Source organism: Dendropsophus ebraccatus, chromosome 7, assembly GCF_027789765.1.
Source record: "Dendropsophus ebraccatus isolate aDenEbr1 chromosome 7, aDenEbr1.pat, whole genome shotgun sequence".
Lineage (NCBI taxonomy): Eukaryota > Metazoa > Chordata > Amphibia > Anura > Hylidae > Dendropsophus > Dendropsophus ebraccatus.
In genome coordinates this window covers 131,128,301-131,151,134 of record NC_091460.1, presented here as the reverse complement: position 1 = coordinate 131,151,134, position 22,834 = coordinate 131,128,301, and the positions used below count along the sequence as shown (strand labels likewise).

Genomic DNA, 22,834 nt, shown 5'->3' with positions numbered 1-22,834 from the left:
TGATGTCTGCAAAAAAAACATTTAAACAACAGTGACACTTTAAGTGCTATAAGTTGTAAAGTGGGGCTTCCATAGATCAGACATGATTTTCTAGAACATATGATTGGATTGATAGCTGGTAGAGATGAGTGAGCTGGGCCGAAGTTCGAGTTCATATGAACCTGAACCATCAGCATTTGAATCCTGCTGTTGTTCCGTGGGGAAGGTGGAGATAGCCCAAGTCCCTCCTGGAAAGCAGGAATACAGCCTAGGTCATAGGCTGTATCCCTGTTTTCCAGTCGGGACTTGGGCTGTCTCTACTTTCTACACGGAACGGGAGATGGTTAATCACAAGGCCAAGTTATCACCTTTTTCATATAGTACTGTATATCCTGGTGCATCTCCTCCTAAGATACGTTACACAGTCGGCCATAATGGAAAAGAAAACACGATTCATCATATTAGGCCACCTTTTTCCATTGGTCCACAGTCCAATTCTGATGTTCACGGTAGTAGTGGGCACAGATCAGCATTGGCCCTATTATCAGTCTGCACCTCCACAGCCCCATATGCATTAAGCTGCAACACCCTGTGTGTTTTGAAGCTTTTTTTTTTTTTAACATAAACTGCATTATCTTCATCAGCACTTTGTGTTACATTTGCTCGTCTAGTTCCAAGCATTTAACAGATGGCCAAAATAGCTATAAGTACATTAAGTGGTAATGCAGTATGACAGTGTACATGACGAGAATAAAACACTAAGGATAAACATAAATGACTTACACAACTCATGTAATACATTGCAGATACCATATCAGACACAAACTGCAGTTATTGGGGGAGGCAGGTAACAGGTTTAGGAAAGGGAACCAGGATCCCACTGCTGGATGAGGAAGATTCCACCATAGAGAATTAAATCAGCGTAAAATACATGATTATACGCTAAGAAAGAAGAAGTCCGCGTCGTCAGTATTTACTCCTCTTTACCATCAATGAGCATTGGGCACCCATGGTCCTTCCTTGAAACAATAAAGGCCCTATTACACGAAGCGATTATCGGCTGTATTTGGCCGATTATCGGCCAATATGGCTGATAATCGCTTCTTGTAATAAAAGGGAATAATCAGCTGGCATGCACGATGTCGGCTGATAGTTGTCTTTCAACATGTTGAAAGAGCAATGATGCAGATAGCAATGATCTGGTATCACTCTGGATAATAAGAGCGGCTGCAGCAGACCTCCATTATCTTCTATGGGCTGCCCGGATGATCTAACGATCGCCCGGGCAGCCTCCCCACAGCTCCCCACTCTTACCCGCTTGCTGTTGGCAAGGGAACGAAGAGCAAGCGAGAGCTGACCTGACAGATCAGCACTTGCTTGCTTCTTTGGCCTAATAGGGCCTTAAAGGGGTTATCCAGCGCTACAAAAACATGGCCACTTTTCCCCTCTCTTGTCTCCAGTTCAGGTGTGGTTTGCAATTAAGCTCCATTTACTTCAATAGAACTGAGTCCCAAACCCCACCCAATCTGGAGACAAGAGGGGGGAAAAAGTGGCCATGTTTTTGTAGCGCTGGATAACCCCTTTAACAGCTGCATACTAAAAACACCTACAAGACCTTCCACGTTGGTGATGATCTAACCCAGTCATCTGGCGCTGATCACAGCTATCACAATGTGGCCCTTGTCAAAGTTGTGCAGATTCTTTCTTGTCCTTTTTTCCCTGCTTTTAGTGCATTAACCATAATCTCTTTTAGGGTGCGTTCACACCTACAGGATCTGCAGCAGATCCGCAGCAGATTTGATGCTGTGTTCAGTTATTTAAATGAAATCTGCTGCAGAAAATCAGCTGCAGATGCTGTAGGTGTGAACGCACCATTACAAGGTGTCCTTGTTACCTGATCAGTGTGTGTTCAGCTCACTTGTATTTAGCAATGCATATATATATTTTGTAGTTATTTTATGGTTCATATTGTTTCAATGGGTATATGGAGTTATAATGGAACAGTGGTGCCCTACTGAGCCTTTTTTTTTTTTTAAATAGAGAAGTGTGCTTATGAATATAGTTTCTTGCCCTTTTATGTTACCAACAGATCACGTCTTTTACCACTGACACGTGTTTTTCAATGCAGTTGAGACTGCGGGTTCCCTATATACAGTATATTGACCATATATGTGCCAGTACCCTTTTAGCATAAGTAGGGGAAGGGAAAGCCTTTCCTGTTGTTTGCAGTCTGTTGTAGTGAAATATAGTCAAAAACAGACGACCTCCCTTCTGTGATAACTATATGGCTTAAAGCGAATGTTCCATAAGGTACATTCGCTTTAAGTGGTGCCCATGAATAGAATGGCGCAGGGAAGTCGGTGCCGCAGACCTTTTTTTGAACCATGGCCTGGTTCCCATGCACAGCACCGGTCTACTCCCGAGCTCCGTCCAGGACTGAAACACTGAAGGCCTGTGGGAGGAAAACCCCGCCCCTCTACGATTAGAATCAATGGAGTCGCATCATGGAGGGGTGGGGTTTTCCTCCTGTTCTATTCATGTACAACACAGCCCTTCCCCCTGTCTTCATGGTTTTCTATGGCAAGGGGAGGGGTGGAGAGAAATGAGGCACCAACGCGGGACAACAAAGAGTTAATTTACAGCTACATCACAGGGCTATCTCCTCTTAAGTCAGCACTGACCTCTCTGACCTCTGAATACCGGCTTTCACACAGGTCCCGCTGTGTAATCCTTTGTTCTCTGCTCTCTGCTGGTGACTAATCTCCCTCCTTCCTCCTCCCCCCTCCCCTCTCCATAGAACAGACAGGGCTGACTGATGTAAGCTAGTCGAGATTTCCTGATAAAGAGCAGTGAAGGAGGGAGAGGAGGGAGGTGGGGGGGAGGGGACCTGGGGAAAGTCTTTGTGAATGCAGATAATGGCATATTTGCCTAATAAACCCAATAACAAAGTTTCTTAAAATCGTCTGTACTATTAATTTCTGCAAAAAAAAAGAAAAAAGAAGAAGAAACAACAGTGACACTTTAATGTATTCATTGTATAGGGTATATTATTTATTATTTAACATCTATCTGCACATCTTGGTCACTGCAGATTTCAATAGAACGGTATATGTTTTACCGTACAGAAATTTCTAGAGCTGGACTGTTTTGTGTTTTTTGCTTCTTCCACCTTTGTCAACAGGTTTTTTATATTTAGCTTTGTTGCAGAAATTGCCAATATGTTAATACAGTTCTATCCAGATTGCTTCATCCACGTTATCTTCCCACATTCTCTACACTTCGCCCACAGACCACTGAGTCTCTGTTACACAAAGTGCTTGTTCTGCATTAAAAGGAATGATTTGTCAAATATCAGATTGGTACATGTCCCTGAAAAATAAGCTTTCCTGGCAGCCAAGGCAGAACTCCTTCTTTAGGGCCAACCCTCCTTGTCCTATTTCATCCATTACTCAGACATATGCTAAGAAGGATCATGTCCATTAAACGGGTACACTGGTAAATTACTACTCTTTGTAATTTATTTCTATTTAAAAATCTCCATTCTTCCAGTGCTTATCAGCTGCTGTATGTCCTGCAGGAAGTGGTGTATTCTTTCCAGTCTGGCACAGTTCCTGACATGGACAGAGGTGGCAGCAGAGAGCACTGTGTCAGATTGGAAAGAATACACCACTTCCTGATAAGTACTGGAATGCTTGAAATTTTATAATACAAGTAAAATACAAATCTCTCACACTTTCTGTCACCAGTTCATTTAAAGCGACTCTGTACCCACAATCTGCCCCCCCCCCCCCAAACCACTTGTACCTTCAGATAGCTGCTTTTAATCCAAGATCTGTCCTGGGGTCCGTTCGGCAGGGGATGCAGTTATTGTCCTAAAAATAACTTTTAATCCAGCAGCGCTGTGTCTAACGGCCGGGGCTTACATTTGTATACGCATTAGGCTGGCACCACCTCTCTGCCCTTTCTTTCCACCCTCCTCAACATTTACTGCTGTTTGAGCTTCGCACTGGTGTATTAACGATCCAGCCCATGTGCCGGGCTGACACAGGTGGGGAATAGGGAGCAATCAGCCTGGAGCATTCCTATTGATGAGGAGGATGGGGAGGAGGGACAGAGAGGTTGTGCCAGCCTAATGCATACAAAATCTAAGCCCCGGCCGTTGGGCACGGGTCTGCCAGTTTAAAAGTTGTTTTTTAGGACAATAACTGCATCAGCTGCCGAAAGGACCCCAGGACAGATCTTGGATTAAAAGCGGCTATCCGAAGGTACAAGTGGTTTGGGGGGGGGGGGGCAGATTGTGGGTACAGAGTCACTTTAAAGGAGAAGTCTGGCCACTTTTAAATGCAGCAGCCGGCAAGGGCAGAGGGGAATTTGATCAGGAGTGCGAACTTACTTCTCCCTGTGCCTGCAGTGAGTGGCAGGACCAGCCTCGTGACCCCCTCCGGGCGCTTGGATCTCTGGTGCTAACACGTCACGACCCGGATGATGGACTGGCTTCTCAGCTAGTCAGTGACTGAGGTGGGAGGCCGCTCCTATTACATGCACCAACAGAGGGTAAGAGCAGGTGGGCCACGAGGAGCTGCGGGAAGGGCTCTCCATTTGATCTTTAGATCGTCCAGGGAGCCCATAGGAGATAGCGATGGTCTGCTGCCACCTCTCCTATTACATGGAGCGATGGCCAGACTATCTTTATCATTCACAATTTTTTCAACATGTTGAAAGACAAGGATCAGACGATCGTTGCCTTTTAACAGCTGCTATTACACCAAGCAATTATCGGCTACAACAGCCGATAATCGGCCAAATACGGCTGATAAGCGCTTGGTGTAATAGGTCCTTTACACTGCGGGGTCGGGCTATGTAATACTGTGGCCATTGATAGCAATGAGTGTCTTTGGGAACACTTGTTTGTCTGATCGTTGCCTGATTCTCTTTTTACAGCTATCACTTTATTGTTTTTAATCAAAGGAGCCTCACAAGAGGATATATCATCTCAGTCCTGTGAGAGTCCTGATTGTAGTAGAAAGCCAAGGCTAGTTAATCAGAACTTTTGGATTATTGGATCCGATACCAGGTTAATGGTCTAAAGTAGGTGGACAGTATATGTAATAGAGTTATGAATCTCATAACCCTATTACACATACTGTCCACCTACTTTTGGACAACCCTGTGTGTGTGTGTGTGTGTGTGTGTGTGTGTGTGTATATATATATATATATATATATATATATATATATATATATATGTATATATTAGTTTAATGTTCTAATTTTTCATTCATGTCCTCTGCTGGTACTCTTTCCTCGCAGGCAATAACCTGCTGGGGGCAGCACTATTACTCCTCTCTCTCCGTAGACGTGGCCTGCTGACATAGAGGTGCCCTCCTGTAAGGTTCTGCCAGCTGGCCAACTCCGTTCATATGCAGCCAAATCACACCGCGCTAAGTATGAAATAAGTGTAACCAGGCTTCAGGAAGACATTTTTTATCATTTTATTCTATTAATTATATAAACATTTTAAAAAACACCTTTATATACTTATCAATGTGCATTGAGTTTACATATTCATGCACCTACTATATGTAAGCAGTAATTATGTTGCTATACAAAACATAGGTATCCTCTTACAAAATAAGAAACTTCCCAGCAATAAGGCTACGTTCACACGTAGCAAAAGTGGCGGAATTCTCCGTCTCGGAATGCCGCCAGCCTCCCTGTCATAATTCCGCGGCAGAGAATTCGGCTGCGGAATTCTGCCACTTTTGCTATGTGTGAACGTGGCCTAAGTCAGAGTATTCCTGTTTCCTCTCCATTATGTGCATGAGACCAGTAGTCCTGGATATTCATGAGAAGCAGAAAACTCTGCCCACCATCTGCTGATTGTCATTTATCTATCCATGCCGTGTATAGTCAGTCAGTTGTCAATCAGCAGCTGGAGGGCGGGGGTAGGGGTGTGGCAAGAATCCTATTCTCCTGCATATTAGGAGAACAGCTGAACAGAATGATGTAAGTAATACACCGATAAGTTCAGCATTTCTGTCACAAGTTTATGCTGCCCTAATTTAAGGCATCACAAACCGAGTGACAGATTCCCTTTACAAATATGATCCATGATCTGTTGTGTGTGGGAACAGCCAAGTGTGCCCTGACATCTCTGTAATGAAATAAAAGTACAGCCTATCCAGACGTAATACTTATGGGGGTATAGCTGTATCATAAGTATAGCCGGCTTCAGTTTTTAAGACTCAGCTCTTACCTTGTGAAAAGTTATTTATGAAGTGGTCAAGAGTAGTTCTCTATACAGAAAGCGTTTGTGCCTAACTGTGGATAATTATAGAATAATAGTCTACTTTATAGACTCATTTATTCCACAATGAGGTTTGTGGGTGTGTACTCACTTAACTTTTGTGAACATGCATAGACATTATGTTTGGATCAATGCCAAGATGGAGAAGGACTACAGTAGCTTCAGTGTAATAATTCCAGCACATCTATACTTCCAAACATTTCTAGTTTTTCTAATGTTTATTGTTCATTTTCTAATAATTCTGCATTAAAGGGGTACTCCGGTCAAAATCTTTTGCTTTCAAATCAATCTAGTTATGTAGATTTGTAATTTACTTCTAATTAAAAATCTCAAGCCTTCCCATACTTATCAGCTGCTGTATGTCCTGCAGGAAGTGGTGTTTTCTTTCCAGTTTGACACAGTGCTCTCTGCTGCCACCTCTGTCAGAGACAGGAACTGTCCAGAGCAATAGCAAATGCCCATAGAAAACCTCTCCTGCTCTGGACAGTTCCTATCTGGGACAGGGGTGGCAGCAGAGAGCACTGTGTGTGACTGAAAAGAAAACACCTTTTCTTGCAGGACACACAGCAGCTGATAAGTACTAAAAGACTAAATAGTTTATGATCTGCCTTACATATTGGTGTTTGTTTGGGTGGCATTCTTCTCTCCTCCCTGACGTTTTTAAGGCTCTGTGGCAGTTCTTCCAAGATGCAGAATGCTGTGGGTGTGGTGTTTTCTTTCGGCAAACTATGCTGTTTTTTTCTCCATAGATTTCAATGGGATTGTTCTGGTTGTCTCAAAAACGCTATTGGTGTGCGTATGGCTTTTTTCTGGTGTTTTTGTCACCTTTTATGGTCCACCAGCTAGGTCATGTGATGGCAGAGGAAAAAAGAAGTTCAGCACACAAAAGCGCCTAAACCGCATTAAAGATCATTTACACATAAAATCAAAACCGCTAGAAAAAATTGCAGAAAAAAATGCAAATGCATGGAAAAAAAAAAAACGCATTGGCATTTTTTCTGGCATCCTTTTTAGGGGAGAGGGTCCAGAAAAACGCTAGCCAAAAAGTGTGCGGGTCATACCAGATTCTTACCCCTCACACGTGTGATATTTGATACTCTTTCTCAATAAATTGATGACCAGTTCTACTATGAGTCTTAAATTGTATTTTAAATGGGGACCGGGGCTTCAGTTTATGGCACAAACTTGGGTGGCAACAGAGGAGCCTGTGATACCCCTTACTGCTGCCATTTACTCACATAGAAATAAAAAAAAAATTATACATTTATTTTAAAGAAGTTTTATTATAAAGGCAATGTTTATTTTTTTCTCTTTTGAGTACCCTATTATTATGTAATCTTTACAGATGAATATCAAAGCTTCGCTTTGGCTGTCCAAGCATGATGGGAATTGTAGTTGTGCGACAGCTGGAGGGCCGAAGGTTCCCCCATCCCTGCTATACACAGACAAGAAGCATCTTCCCTGTTGTTTCCTGGTCTCCCATTGACTCCCATAAAACACACACTCTGTTGCACTATATATATATATATATATATATAACAATACAAAAAAAACCAAAATGTACTTATGGTAATTAAAAAAAATTATATATATATATATATATATATATATATATATATATATCTATATCTCTTCAACAATAAAAAAAAAAACACAAAATGTATTCTCTACACATTATACTCAGTTATCAAATAGTTTCCGTGACCGTACGGAAAATCCTTTACTGTGGTAGATGAAAGCATCAACATAATCCAAGGCTCTGTCCTGATACTTCTGAGGGTGGGGGAGTATGTATTGTACCCTCTAAATCTATTACCATATACTGTAAGATTTTTTTTATTGATTCCCTTCTCTAGATCGGTCTGTGCTAGTGACACCTTGAGCCTTAATGTATTCAAGTATTGCATCGTGTATCGGCTTGTTAAAGGGGGGGGGGGGGAGGGATTAAAACAGGTGATCATCTGGTGGGTTCCGGAATGTAGAATGTATATTTCCAGCAGGAATTTCCAGTCTGTGCTCTCTCTCTTCTTGCTGTATGCACCGTCACGTTTGTTGTCAGCCACTTGCTACAATCGCAGCCGTGTAATTATTCACGGAGCTGTTATTGCTTGTTCACCCTTGCATTTGAATAGAGCGAGGTCAGAAGCAGGTGGACCGGACGCGGCCAGTGCGGCTTCGGCTTCAAGCTGCAATAATGTAATTAAACAGAAACCAGAAGCATAAGAAGAGAGGGAAGGAAACATGTCATGTGTTCAATGCGAGGCAGTCCTAGCAGCGGCAGCAGCACCAGCAGCAAGTCATTAAGTCAGACTGCACCATTTTTATTCGTACTCTGCTATGAGGTGCTGGTGGAATTTAAAGGAGATTTTCCTCCCCTGCTGACGTCTCCAAGGTGGCCTCTTCCTGGCTGTAGTCAGAGGACGCAGGCTGGATTGAAAGGTCCCAGAAGACCTCTCTGGTTTGGTGAGGAGTTAAAGGATGGACTGTCAGCTGGTCTGAAGCTCGCATTTATATACAGTCAATGAACATCTGGGACCTTGCCAATGTGAACCATCTCTAATTTTAAATTTTTTTCTATCCCCAATCTTGTCATTGACACCTGCTCCGTGCTAGGTGTCACTGTTTCTATGCACGGCGGGCTTTGAAACGCTCTCTGGTCTGATGGGTCCTGCAGCATATGGACACAAGCTGTAATTTATCTGTGGATTGGAGGATTACAGTGGAAAGTTCTGGCTGACGGCCACAGAATTAGTGGGAGAGAGAGAGAAAAAACAAACCCTGGATTTTTTATTCCTGTGGTAGGAGCTGAGTCCTTGAAGCTGGTTCTTGCCTCCTCAAAATGGCTCATGCCGCTGCTTCTATTAAAAAAGTCCGGGAGCTGGAGGTGCCGTCCATTGACGAGAAAGAGAAAGAGAGAGAGAGGGAAAAGGAGAGGAGAAGGCGTAAGATCCCTAGGGATCGCTTAGATCGAAAACGCAAGGTATGAAGACCGTACTTCCTCTATTCAGTCCCAGCGTAGCTCACGATGACAGATGTGCTCATAATAACCCCATAGTGCCTGTGCCATCCTCATCCTCCCTGCTATGTCTGTCTGCTGCCATAGTAAAGGCTGGCTCTCCTATCTGCAGTCACGTAATTGAGACTCGTCACTCTTCATCTATTAAGCTGCCCAGTCTGTTTGATTCCAAGGGTCGTAAATACATGAATATTCATGGGTTATGCCAATCTGTTGCTGAACGTGGATTTATCCAGTGCACCTCCCTTATAGAGATGCAGAGTTTCCCTGCATCGGTGAATCCTCGGTGCAGACCCCACCTTCCTCATGTTTGATCACATCAGCCGGGCACCATGCTAGTGCAGACCATCTGTAGGGAGACACCATGGAATGCAGATACAGGTGTGGCTTTGGGTTTGCAAGAAGATTTATGTAGGTTATTATAGCGTATCATGCAGGGGAGGTTCTGCTTCGTCTATTGCAGGGAGGGTCCGGTGAAAGCAAATATCAGCAACCTGTAACACGATGGGATTCCTAGAGGTGTCTGGTAGGGAAGGTATTTGTGGCTTGGGAGGTGTACAATGGTTGAGCTGTGGTTTTGGGGTCATCCAGCTGTGCATAATGATCAGCTGCGAGACGGATGGTGCACCAGCAGTCAATTATTGATGTTCCCTTCCCTGCAGTACAGAACTTTACTATTACTGGGATTATTGCAGTCTCGGCTGGGATTTAATATCAGTAGGAAAAATGGTACATCTTTTGCAATACAGTCACACACACTCCTAGTATTTGGGATCAGCCTGGCGTATTGCAGGATTGCAGCATCTTACAGATGTAGCATATTATTTATGTGTTGTGTTTTTTTTTTATATATTTTACTTTACTATAATCAACATATCAAAATAAAATAGTTTGATTTCATATGTATAACTATAAAGGCTTCATTACATGTAACATATAAATGGACGTTCCTTGAGTTCAGCATTCAGTCAGTATCAAAAGGGAGAGGCCAAGGTTAAGTCTTTCAAAAATTGTAAGATTGCTTAGAAATTTCCATCCCTAGATTTCAGTGACACCCTATTGCCACTGTATGTCAGAGGTGGGGAACCTTGGCTCTCCAGCTGTTGCAAAACTACAACTCCCATCGTGCCTGGACAGCCAAAGCTTTGGCTGTCCAGGCATGATGGAAGTTGTAGTTTTGCAACAGCTGGAGAGCCAAGGTTCCCTACCCCTGATGTAAGTGTTATGTCATTCTTTCCAGTTGTATACATTTCCGTGCCAATTTATAAATCTCTGTCCAGGTGGTTAGTGAGTTGGTAAACGTCCCAAGATCATAATGCCCTACTGACAAATGTATGTGGAATTGCCTTTTGAAAAGGTATTCTGACTTTAAACATTAAGTCACAATAAAGAAAAAAAAACATACTTACCCAGCCCTGGTCCCCCATATTCCTTAGCAGTTCTCGTGCAGTTCTATCTAATTTCCTGGTCATCTCTTTTCTTCCTGCTTCCAAGATGAGTGTCAGGAGCAGAACCTACCCACTTAGCCAAACAGTGGCCGAGACGGGACACCTCTGCTTCCAATCATTAGTTCGGCTGGCATATCCTTCTCCAGAAGCAGGAAAAAGAGACATACTTATCCTTAAAGGGGTTATCCAGCGTGGGGGCACTTTTTTGGGGGATCGGGGAGGAGGTGGCTGAAATAAAAGACGTCAATTTACCTCCCCGGTTCCAGCGGCGGGTCCCGCATCACGGCGCTTCGGTGCCCGGTTCCCGGCCGCTTCCGGGTGCCTGACGCCGCCCGAGACGCTACGTCTCAGAGCCGCTCAGCCACTCAGTGAGGGAGGCGGGATCCGTTTGAAGTCCGCTCGGATCCCGCCTTCTTCAATGAGTGGCTGAGCGGCCCTGAGACGTAGCGTCTTGGGCCACGTCAGACACCCGGAAGCGGCCAGGAACCGGGCACCAGAGCGCTGTGATGCGGAACCCGCCGCTGGAACTGGGGAGGTAAGTGGACGTCTTTTATTTCAGCCACCTCCTCCCCGATCCCCCAAAAAAGTGCCCCCACGCTGGAGCACCCCTTTAAAGGGATTGGCGCATGGAGATAACCTCTTTATAAATAGAATCCTTCTGAGGTAAATGAGAGAAGGGTTAGCGGATCAGATAGGTGTGGCTTAATGGAGTATTCTGGGATTTAAAAAAATTCATATGTTACTGGGATGCTAATTTGGCAGATTATCGCTCTGTGGTGATGTGGTGTGCTGTACTTACCTATTCTCCACAGTCATTTTGCAGTCTTCCTTGTGTTCCTTGCTCACCATTGATGGGTCCGGTCTCTTCAGTGACAGGCTGCTGAGCCAATCACTGGCACTGGCTCTGTCCCGTCTTGGCCAGTGATTGGCTGAGCTATCCTATCTGTCACTGAAGAGACCTGGACAGAAACATCAGTGGTGAGCAGGGAACACGGGCGAAAGGTAGCAGGACAGCAGATAAGGTAAGTGTAAACGATACTATTTTTCATGTACAAAGACAGACATCACTATAGATATATATACAGCCCTTGCGGCACGATAAGCGAGATGTGTGTAGGCTCTGTAAGCAACCGCTGATCTAGCAGATCTTCATTTGCTTACACTGCGGGGTTGGGCCTTGTAACACAGACCTTACTATGGGCAATGATAGGCAGTGAGACTTTATGGGAGCACTTGTTTGTCTGATCATTGTCTGTTGTTTGTTTTGTTTTTTTACAGCTATCACTTTGTTGTTTTTAATCAGCGGAGCCTCACCAGAGGAAATGTGACCTCAGTCCTGTCAGAGTCCTGATTGTAGTAGAAAGCCAAGGCTAGTTAATCAGAACTTTTGGATGAACTTGCTGTACGATAATCGAGCCGTGTGTAGGCTCGGTAAAGGCCCTATTACACGATACGATTATCAGCCGTATTATCGGCTAGTGTAATAGAAGGTAACGTTCAGCCAACATGAACAATGTCGGCTGATCGTTGCTGTTGTTTATCTTTCAATATGTTGAAAGACAAACGACTAATATAGCAGCGATCTGCTGGCGTCGGTCTGTGGAACAGTGGCAGCAAACCACTGCTATTTCCTATGGGCCTGGACCATCTAGCAATCACCCGGGCAGCCCCTCCATAGCTCCCCGTGGCCCCACCTGTACTAACCTGCTTAGTGGCAGTGAGCGGGGAACGAGGAGCAAGCGAGCGCTGACAGCGCTCATTTGCTCCTCTTTGTCGCCCCGTGTAATAGGGGCTTAAGAGACCGCAAATTTAGCAAATCGCTTACACTGGGTTCTGGCCATGTAATTCGTCCTTTAGTCACTGGCTGCAGAAGGTAACTGAAGAAGATAACACCAGTGGGTCTTTCAACTAGGGCCTATACTGATTCTTGGAAGTCAGCTATGTTGGAAATTTTTGTACGATAGTTGGACAAAGATCGTTTGTTCACAAACAATCTTTTGGAAAAGAATATTCTCAGAAAGATCATTTGTCCTTCGCCCAATGTCATTGGTACTCCAGCGGGGGGGGGGGGGGGGGGGGCACTTTTTCGCTGGGACCGGGGACGAGGTGGCTGAGGGAAAAGAAGTTCACTCACCTCCCCGATTCCCTGCATCGCGGCGCTCTGGTGCCCGGTTCCTGGACACTTCCGGGTGTCTGACGTGAGCCCGAGACGTGATGTCTCAGGTCCGCTCAGCCAGTCAGTGAAGGAGGCGGGATCCGTTTCAAGTCCGCTCAGATCCCACCTCCTCCCCGGTCCCAGCGAAAAAGTGCCCCCCCCGCTGGAGTACCCCTTTAATGTGGACTAAAATTTGTATGGCTGTATCTATGAAAATATCAGATGATTGTTTATTAAATTACCAGCCTTCTTTTATCTAATGTGTATGGCCAGCTTTAGGCTGACGTCAAACACAACAGTTTTCTTGGAACATTACCATTCCAAAATTATTGTTCAGGTTTGTTTTAACCAATTTTTAAGTGATAATCATTCCATGTAATAGGGGCTTTCATGTTTAGCCAATGAGCAATGGTTTCAAAACCTGCTTAAAAGATGTGATCAGCCGACAGGTGAACCTTTGTTTATCATCATTTATCGCAAATATTTAACTTTAGTTTTGTTATTTTGAGAATATCTGACATTTTGACTGCCATGTATGTAATGGCGCTGTGTAAGCATGTATATGAGATCCTGCCGATGAGTGCATTGCCATGGAAATATCAGATGGAATTACATTTCAGTACAGGATCATCAAAATCAGCCCTCTCCATTGTCAACTACTAAATAGAACCTGGAGAAAAAACAATAATACCAAGTTTTAACATGTTCTGGGTGGCGGACTGTCTGACCAGAGGTCAGAGGATACTCCATGGAGGTGGACTTACTGTAGTGTTTGTGCAGTTATGTTTATATAGATGGTCGTAACCTTCCACGGACAGCCATATACTTATTTTACTCATTTTCCAGTCCATATGTGTAATAGTCCCCCCCCTTGGCCAGCCACGCACAGTATCACTGGAATGTTCTCAATATCATTTGGCCGTGAGAGTCACGTGATGCCGGCCATCATAGGCCTATGACCCAGATCTGGCTCCGTCAGGGGCAGCTGGTCACCAGTCTATAGCAGAGCTGGCAGGTTTAGCTCTTGTAAAGCCCTTTAGTGAGCGGTGTAACCTATTAAACTGGGTGCACATTGTTACATTTGTCATATATATTGTGTTATGTCGAACTTTTGCACGTTGATTTTGCGCCTTTATGGTGATTTGCTATTAATACATTACCAGAAATTTTCAGCTCGATCAAATACAGCTCCTAATCCTGACATCTTTCCTCTCATAATAATCTCCAGGATTGCTGTCATGCGTGATAGACGGCTTTCCGGGTCACATCCCGGCTAATGTCACCGGTAAGAATTACACCTGGCTGTGATGTCATAGCTGATTTACTAAGATTATCTTTGCTTATGAATGTCATGAGCCAGCAAACCACTAGTGACTGAATGAAGACAGGAATCTGAGAGTGACTATCACTGCCATGTACACAACAGCACTACTACTAGTCTACTATATATATGTATGGTACATAGGGTGGGGCTAGGCAGTGGCAATATTATTGCATTTATGTCTTCACAATGTAGCATAGACTAATATTGCCACAGGAAATGAAGTGGTCTGCAGATTGATCCATGACCCCCAATCTATGTCTGCAAATAGGAAGAGCCATTATATGCAGGTGGTATTGGTGCGGGGGAATAGGCTTTGTCTCCAGTCTTTCTAAATGAAATTTTCATGTTCCTGTAATTACGGTTTGGGCACACAGGCTCTCCCAGGGGTAATTCTGCGCTGCCTGTCATCATGTGGCCTGGTTACAGGAGACACGGAGGGGGGGCTCTGATTAATGCAACACTCCTCCGCTTTTTCTTTTGTCCTGCTTTAGGTTTAAGCTTATTAAATCCATAGATGTAATATGTGAGGTTTGTAATATCTACATCCTCGGAAGATACGATTGATTATTAGGTGGTGGGGATTGTTGTTGTATTTTGCCTTTAGTTGTATCAATATTACCAGCATATAAAATAACAGGAGTGTACATGACCCAACAAGCCACAGCAGATAATGCACTCACAGGGAATACATACAGACACAGAAATAACATACTATAAGTTACACAGATCTAAGGATAACCAAATGCTTTAAGGAGACAGAGACTTGTCTGCAACATGTTATAATCTACAGCTAACAAGGAATAGAAAGTTTCAAAGTATCTATATCACTTTATGTGACGCTCTAACATTGTATCTTTTTATTGTAAATATAAATCTATCTATCATTCATCTATCTATCTATCTATCATTCATCTATCTTCTATCTATCATTCATCTATCTATCTTCTATCTATCTATCTCCTATCTATCTATCTATCTCCTATCTATCTCTATCTATCTATCTATCTATCTATCTATCTATCATCTATCATTTATCTATCTATCTTCTATCTATATCTATCTATCTATCTATCTATCTATCTATCTATCTATCTATCTTCTATCTATATCTATCTATCTCTATCTATCTATCTATCTATCTATCTATCTATCTCCTATCTATCTCTATCTATCTATCTATCTATCATCTATCTATCTATCTATCTATCTATCTATCTATCTATCTATCTATCTATCATTCATCTATCTATCTTCTATCTATATCTATCTATCTATCTATCTATCTATCTATCTATCTATCTATCTTCTATCTATCTATCTATCTATCTCCTATCTATCTATCTATCTATCTATCTATCTATCTATCTATCTATCATTCATCTATCTATCTATCTATCTATCTATCTATCTATCTATCTATCATTCATTCATCTATCTATCTTCTATCTCTATCTATCTATCTATCTATCTATCTATCTATCTATCTATCTATCTATCTATCTTCTATCTATATCTATCTATCTATCTATCTATCTATCTATCTATCTCCTATCTATCTATCTATCTATCTATCTATCTATCTATCTATCTCCATCTATCTATCTATCTATCTATCTATCTATCTATCTATCTATCTATCATCTATCATTTATCTATCTATCTATCTATCTATCATTCATCTATCTATCTTCTATCTATATCTATCTATCTATCTATCTATCTCCTATCTATCTCCTATCTATCTATCTATCTATCTATCTATCTATCTATCTATCTATCTATCTCCTATCTATCTATCTATCTATCTATCTATCATCTATCATTTATCTATCTATCTATCTATCTATCTATCATTCATCTATCTATCTTCTATCTATATCTATCTATCTATCTATCTCCTATCTATCTCCTATCTATCTATCTATCTATCTATCTCCTATCTATCTATCTATCTATCTATCGTTTTTATAACGATCAGCGTTTAGACGAATAAATCATTAGAAAAATCGTTAGAAAATCTGTTCGGAAAATCGTTATTGTGATCGTTTTTAAGATCGCTTAAGCCCATCTTTCACATAGGGTGAATCGGTGAAAGACTGTTTACACAAAGCGATCTGCAAATTTTTAACGAACAACGGTTTGAGAACATGTTGAGAGATCAAAATGAACGATTTCTGGCTCATCGCTTGATCGTTTGCTGTGTTTACACAGAACAATTATCGCTCAAGTGCTATCGTTATTGGGAGAATTCGAACGATAATTGTTCCATGTAAACACAGCATAGCTATTACCTATCTATTATCTATCTCCTATCTATCTATCTATCTATCTAGAAAAAACAAAATTCACGCAGCACTCTATAGCTTGGGTTCTGCTGGGTGCCTGCTGCCACACCTTGGTCCACAGGTGTATAATCCAGACAAACAAAAAATCGACCTGCAGCACATCCAGACTTGGAAGGTGAAAATGGTGAGAATTTATTCCATCAGAACACAGGAAAAAACAGCGACGTTTCGCTCCTTCAATCGGAGCTTTTTCAAGCTAGTCTTGAAAAAGCTCCGATTGAAGGAGCGAAACGTCGCTGTTTTTTCCTGTGTTCTGATGGAATAAATTCTCACCATTTTCACCTTCCAAGTCTGGATGTGCTGCAGGTCGATTTTTTGTTTATCTATCTATCTATCTATCTATCTATCTATCTATCTATCTATCTATCTATATTATCTCTATCTATCTCCTATCTATCTATCTATCTATCTATCTATCTATCTATCTATCTATCTATCTATCTATATTATCTCTATCTATCTAGAAGGATTGCAGTTGTATATGGTCTCATTATTAATAGAATTTCTTCTAGAAGCATTGGGGGTCTGACAGTAGCATGGAGCGGGGTAACAGATGAAGCTGCACATCTTCGTGAAACTCTTGAGTATATACAGTTGTTAGTGGAAAAATAAAAACGTCCTTACACCCATGGAAAAACACTTATGCTACTGCATGTACCGTATAATAGACCCATACGATTTGCATACAGATGTCAGTAAGGAAAAACACTAGAGAAAACACATACCTTACATTCTGTATAGTGGATAAAAATATATTCTGTAAAGTAGATAATATGTAAACCATATCCAGGACTAGATAAAAATAGAGGCCAAATACGTTTGATAAAAAGAAGAACATAAAAGTAAAAGAAAAAAACAAAACACAACAATTGTTGACAATGCTTTGATTATGTTTGCTGTGTACAGTGCATATCGACATGTGAGAGGAAATCATTGTCTATGGTAGACAGAAGAAATCGAGAATCCCTGGAAAGCAAATCCTTTAACCTTTGCCCGTGGAGCCGTCTGCTCCTGGTAGGAAATCATTTCTGCCCATTTCATCCCCAAATGTCTGTGCACTTGCCCATGGCTTCCTCTGAGATTGCCTGTCTGTGTTTTTACCGAGCCAGACAATATAATTATTGAAGGCGTCCTGTCTGATTTCCGAATTGATAGGTGAACAGCTTGCTCTGTAATAGTCCAAATCCTTACTAACATATTCATCTGAAAAGCCAGTTCACCAAATGTTCAGACACTTTTTTTTGCATTTTCTTCCATGTTGTCTTGTCAGATGTGATGTGGCGCTGCCAGACATTTGGCTGGGAGTCTGGGCACATTTCACTTACATTGTAATCTGTGCTGCTCTCCTTAGCACTGACTGCAATGCAGAGGGCAATGTCTTAGGGTACTATTACTGGGGCGAGGGGGCCAGATAATAACTGTAAATGAGCGCCGATGTGCTAGATCGGCGCTCGTTTACTGGGCCTATTACACAGCACGATTATCGTTTAACAAGGGCTGCATGGACATCGTTACCAATGTCCTCGCAGCCCTTGCTTAACTTTATTCGTTTGCTGTCCAGTATGCAGGGCTCCTCTTGCGGTCTTCTTCTCCCCGAATCCCGCGCTCAAGCTTCAGAGGGGCCTGTCTCAGCTGACAGGCCGCTCAGCCAATTACTGGCCGCGGCGGTCTCGGCCAGTGATTGGCTGAGCAGCCTGTCAGTTCAGACAGGCTGCTCTGAAGCTAAAGCGCACTGGACCCAGGGAAAAGAAGACCGCAAGAGGAGCCCTGCAGCCTTGATAGGTAATGTATATTGTCAGTCGCCGGCCGCGCTATTACACGTAGCGATGTGCGGTCGGCGCCCGACAATTATAGGTTCAAGCCTATATGAACGATCAGCCGATGATCATTGTCATTGGCTGATCGTTGTATTTATTACACAGAGCGATAATCAGCTGAATCGGGCCGATTCGCCGATTATCGTTTTGTGTTATAGTACCCTTACTCTGGACAAATAATGATTACTTCACTACCTTGGCATATACAGTAATACCTCGGTTTTCGAACACTTTGGAACTCGAACTGCTTGGTATTCGAACGAAAATTTACCCAGAAGTAGTGTTTAGAATTGGAACTTTGCTCGGTTTTCGAATGTTTTTGCGAGCGTGGATGGTGGGTTGTACCTGGCGAGTTAAGCAGTGGTGAGGCTTCACATACAGTACAGTGCTGTATAAGACTGCTGGAGTGCATATACAGTGCAGTAGTAGTACAGGCAGTGCACCACCATCTCCCATACATTACAGTGCTTGGATGGGGGGCACGCTATACAGTAAAGGATGGGTGAGGAGTTGGTGACTACTGTACTATAATTGCCGGTTCTGATGAACATTTCTTATGTTTAATGTCCTGTACAGTATAGTGCTGCTCTGTACTGTACTGTAGTGATTATACTGAGCACTTATCAATGTAATAAATGAGTATTGTAGGTAATTATTGGTGGCTGCTGAAACCAATTAATCACATTTACATTATTTCCTATGGGAAGACACTGCTCGGTTTTCAAACTGCCTTCCGGAACCAATTAAGTTCGAGAACCGAGGTACCACTGTAGTAGATATGTAGATACGTTAGAGTGCTGTTTATTCTAGTTCTATTATGAAATGCTATGAGGTGGTGTTACCATACCTCCCAACTTTTGCAAAAAGCAAAGAGGGACATGTGCGCCGTGGTCCCCATAGCCACGCCCCCATAGCAACCCTCCATAGCCACGCCCCCATAGCAACCCTCCATAGCCACTCCCCTACAGTCACCACATGCTGCTGACTGAATAGTGCCCTATACAGTATCCAATCCTCCCAAAAATGCCCTATATAGTATCCAATCCCCCATTATAGTGCCCCACATAGTAGCCTATGCCCCCATATATGCCCCACATAGTAGCCTATGCCCCCATATAGTGCCCCACATAGTAGCCAATCCCCATATAGTGCCCCACATAGTAGCCAATGCCCCCATATAGTGCCCCACATAGTAGCCAATCCCCCCCATATATGCCCCACATAGTAGCCTATGCCCCCATATAGTGCCCCACATAGTAGCCAATCCCCATATAGTGCCCCACATAGTAGCCAATCCCCATATAATACCCCACATAGTAGCCAATCCCCCCATACAGTGCCCCACATAGTAGCCAATCCCCATATAGTGCCCCACATAGTAGCCAATCCCCATATAGTACCCCACATAGTAGCCAATCCCCCCATATAGTGCCCCACATAGTAGCCAATCCCCATATAGTGCCCCACATAGTAGCCAATCCCCATATAGTGCCCCACATAGTAGCCAATCCCCATATAGTACCCCACATAGTAGCCAATCCCCCCATATAGTGCCCCACATAGTAGCCAATCCCCATATAGTGCCCCACATAGTAGCCAATGCCCCCATAGAGTGCCCCACATAGTAGTCAATGCCCCCATATATGCCCCACAAAGTAGCCAATCCCCCATATAGTTCCCACATAGTAGCCAATCCCCCCATATAGTGCCCCACATAGTATCCAATGTCCCCATAGAGTGCCCCACATAGTAGTCAATGCCCCCATATATGCCCCACAAAGTAGCCAATCCCCCATATAGTTCCCACATAGTAGCCAATCCCCCCATATAGCGCCCCACATAGTAGCCAATGCCCCCATATATGCCCCACAAAGTAGCCAATCCCCCATATAGTTCCCACATAGTAGCCAATGCCCCACATAGTAGCCAATGCCCCCATATAGTGACCCACATAGTAGCCAATGCCCCCAAATATGCCCCACATAGTAGCCAATGCCCCTCATAGTAGCCAATCCCCCATATAGTGCCCCACATAGTAGCCAATGCCCCCATATAGCGTCCCACAGAGTAGCCAATCCCCCATATAGTGGCCCACATAGTAGCCAATCCCCCATATATGCCCCACAGAGTAGCCAATCCCCCATATATGCCCCACAGAGTAGCCAATGCCCCCATATAGCGCCCCACAGAGTAGCCAATGCCCCCATATAGTGCCCCACAGAGTAGCCAATCCCCCATATATGCCCCACATAGTAGCCAATCCCCCATATAGTGTGGCCCCAGCTAAAAAAAACAATAAACCAGAAACTCACCTGTCCTCCGGTCCCAGCAGCTCCTCTCCCGGCAGAGCGCGCACTCCCGTCATCCTCCGGGGTGGGCAGCGGGGTACAGAGTCACTGACTGTGCCGGAAGTGAATCATGATGGAGGCTGCAGGTCACTTCCGGCACAGTCAGTGTCTCTGTACCCCGCTGCCCGCCCCGGAGGATGACGGGAGTGCGCGCTCTGCCGGGAGAGGAGCTGATAGGGCCGGCGGACAGGTGAGTTACTGGTTTATTGTTTTGTATTGTATTGCGGGACAAGGGGGGGCGTTCCGGGACAGCGGGACAGCACCCCGAAAACGGGACTGTCCCGCGGAATCCGGGACAGTTGGGAGGTATGGTTACTGTGTCACTGTTGCTGAGGCCTGTGCCTGAGATGCTGGATATCTGGAGGGGAGTCTGCAGTAAAGCATTATGCCTTGGCCAGTCGCTATAGATACAGGACTGGAACTTAAAACTATGGGGGAGATTTATGAAACTGGTGTAAAGTAGAATTGTCTTAGTTGCCCCTAGCAACCAATCAGATTCCACCTTTCACTTTTCAAAGAGTCTCTGAGGAATGAAAGGTGGAATCTGATTGGTTGCTAGGGGCAACTAAGATAGTAATACTTTACACCAGTTTGATAAATCTCCCCCTGTGATTTTCACCTAAGCAGTGGTGTAGCTACCATATAGGCAGACCACACCACTGCTGTGGGGTCACAATTAAATGCTGCACATTGTATATATACTTGTATAACACTTGTCTGTCTCTTCTTTCTGCTCTAAAATTGCTTCATTTTATTGGTGGGCAGTGTCACCTAGGCGGGGCTTCACAGCAGTTGGGTACTCGTCCCACCCAGGAGATCGGAGCCCCGCCTAGATGACACTGTTCACCAATAAAATGAAGTGATTTTAGAGCAAAAAGAAAAGACAGGCAAATGTTATACAAGTATATATAGAATGTGCAGCATTTATCTGTGAGCATTCATTGGGCCCCACAGCAGTGGTGTGGTCTGCCTATACGGTAGCTACACCACTGCTTAGGTGAAAAACATAGAAGACACAGACAAGTGTTTTACATATTGAGGCTATGTTCACACTCCATAAGTTCCGCAGAAATCACGATGATTGTTACAACAGCCGTGATTTCTGCAGTACTTACGTAGTGCTGCAAGCTGTGGGAATCCCGTCCGGAGTGTATTCACATAGTATAGCGGCGCCATAGAAAACTGACATGCACCGATGCGCCCGCATCAGAACTCAGCAGCGCTAAAGATCATCCAGCCACTACTGCAGTACCGGCTGGGATGATCTTTTCTGAGACCAGCCATTCGTGAACGGAACGGCCGGTCTCATACTACATGTGCCCATAGCCTGAATGTGCGGCATCTAAGCTTGTGGATGGTGCAGGGAACTCCACATAGAGTAAGAGGGTGACAGTATCACTTTAAGGCTACTGTATGTTCACACCATCAAAATAACAGCCGTTTTTTTTGGACGGACTTCATTTAACGGCAGATAACGGATGTTACGTTAAAACAACGGCCATTATTATAAGAACAGTGGACTTTATTTGAATAAGAACTGTTAAATAGTACATTTTGCACATACAGTATTAGTTCAGGCCAACAACACAAGTAAAGGCGGTCATACCCCAGTGGTGTCTGGCAGCTGCTGCTTCTCCTCTCCCCATGGAGGACACATGCACACTTGGCTGAGCCAGAGAGTGATAAGTGTCAGCCCAATGAGGGTTTGCCTGACGGACACCTTTTGTTGGTGTCTTTCCTTTTGAGAGAACAAAGGATCAAACATGTTGAAATCCAACACCCCCCACCCTTCTCATGCCCAACATCTTCCGCCTCACCCCCCATACAGGTTAGATGCTCAGCTGGTCTCTCCTGTATTGATTACAGATTGAATCAGTTAAAACCATTGATTAAATCTACATAAATAATGTAAATGATCATTTTTATTATGTTCTTATATATATTGTTTGTATTGAGTCAGGTTTTCACAGACCTCCCATATTAGCATATATACATTGGATATAGCTTGTAAGTGGAGAATTGAGGTCCCAGACATGTCCTCGCTTTCTGGCCGGTTACTTGTCCGTGTCTCGGCTGTGATGCTGGACACAGCGAAG

General features: G+C 43.6%; 1 protein-coding gene across 24 annotated transcripts in view; it reads left to right on the top strand.

Moving 5' to 3' along the window:
* Positions 1-22,834, top strand: part of ANK2 (ankyrin 2) — a 382,082-nt gene that overhangs the window by 207,450 nt on the left and 151,798 nt on the right. For 6 of the 24 annotated variants that reach the window (XM_069978475.1, XM_069978474.1, XM_069978462.1 and 3 more), the window contains exon 1: positions 8,502-9,265. The exons of 4 other annotated variants lie outside the window; for them this stretch is intronic. In XM_069978475.1, the coding sequence (XP_069834576.1) occupies positions 9,125-9,265 (141 nt within the window). In that variant the 5' untranslated portion in view covers positions 8,502-9,124. Of the gene's footprint in view, positions 1-8,501; positions 9,266-22,834 lie in introns of those variants that run through there. 14 more of the 24 variants (XM_069978472.1, XM_069978481.1, XM_069978463.1 and 11 more) reach the window with 5 other exon arrangements.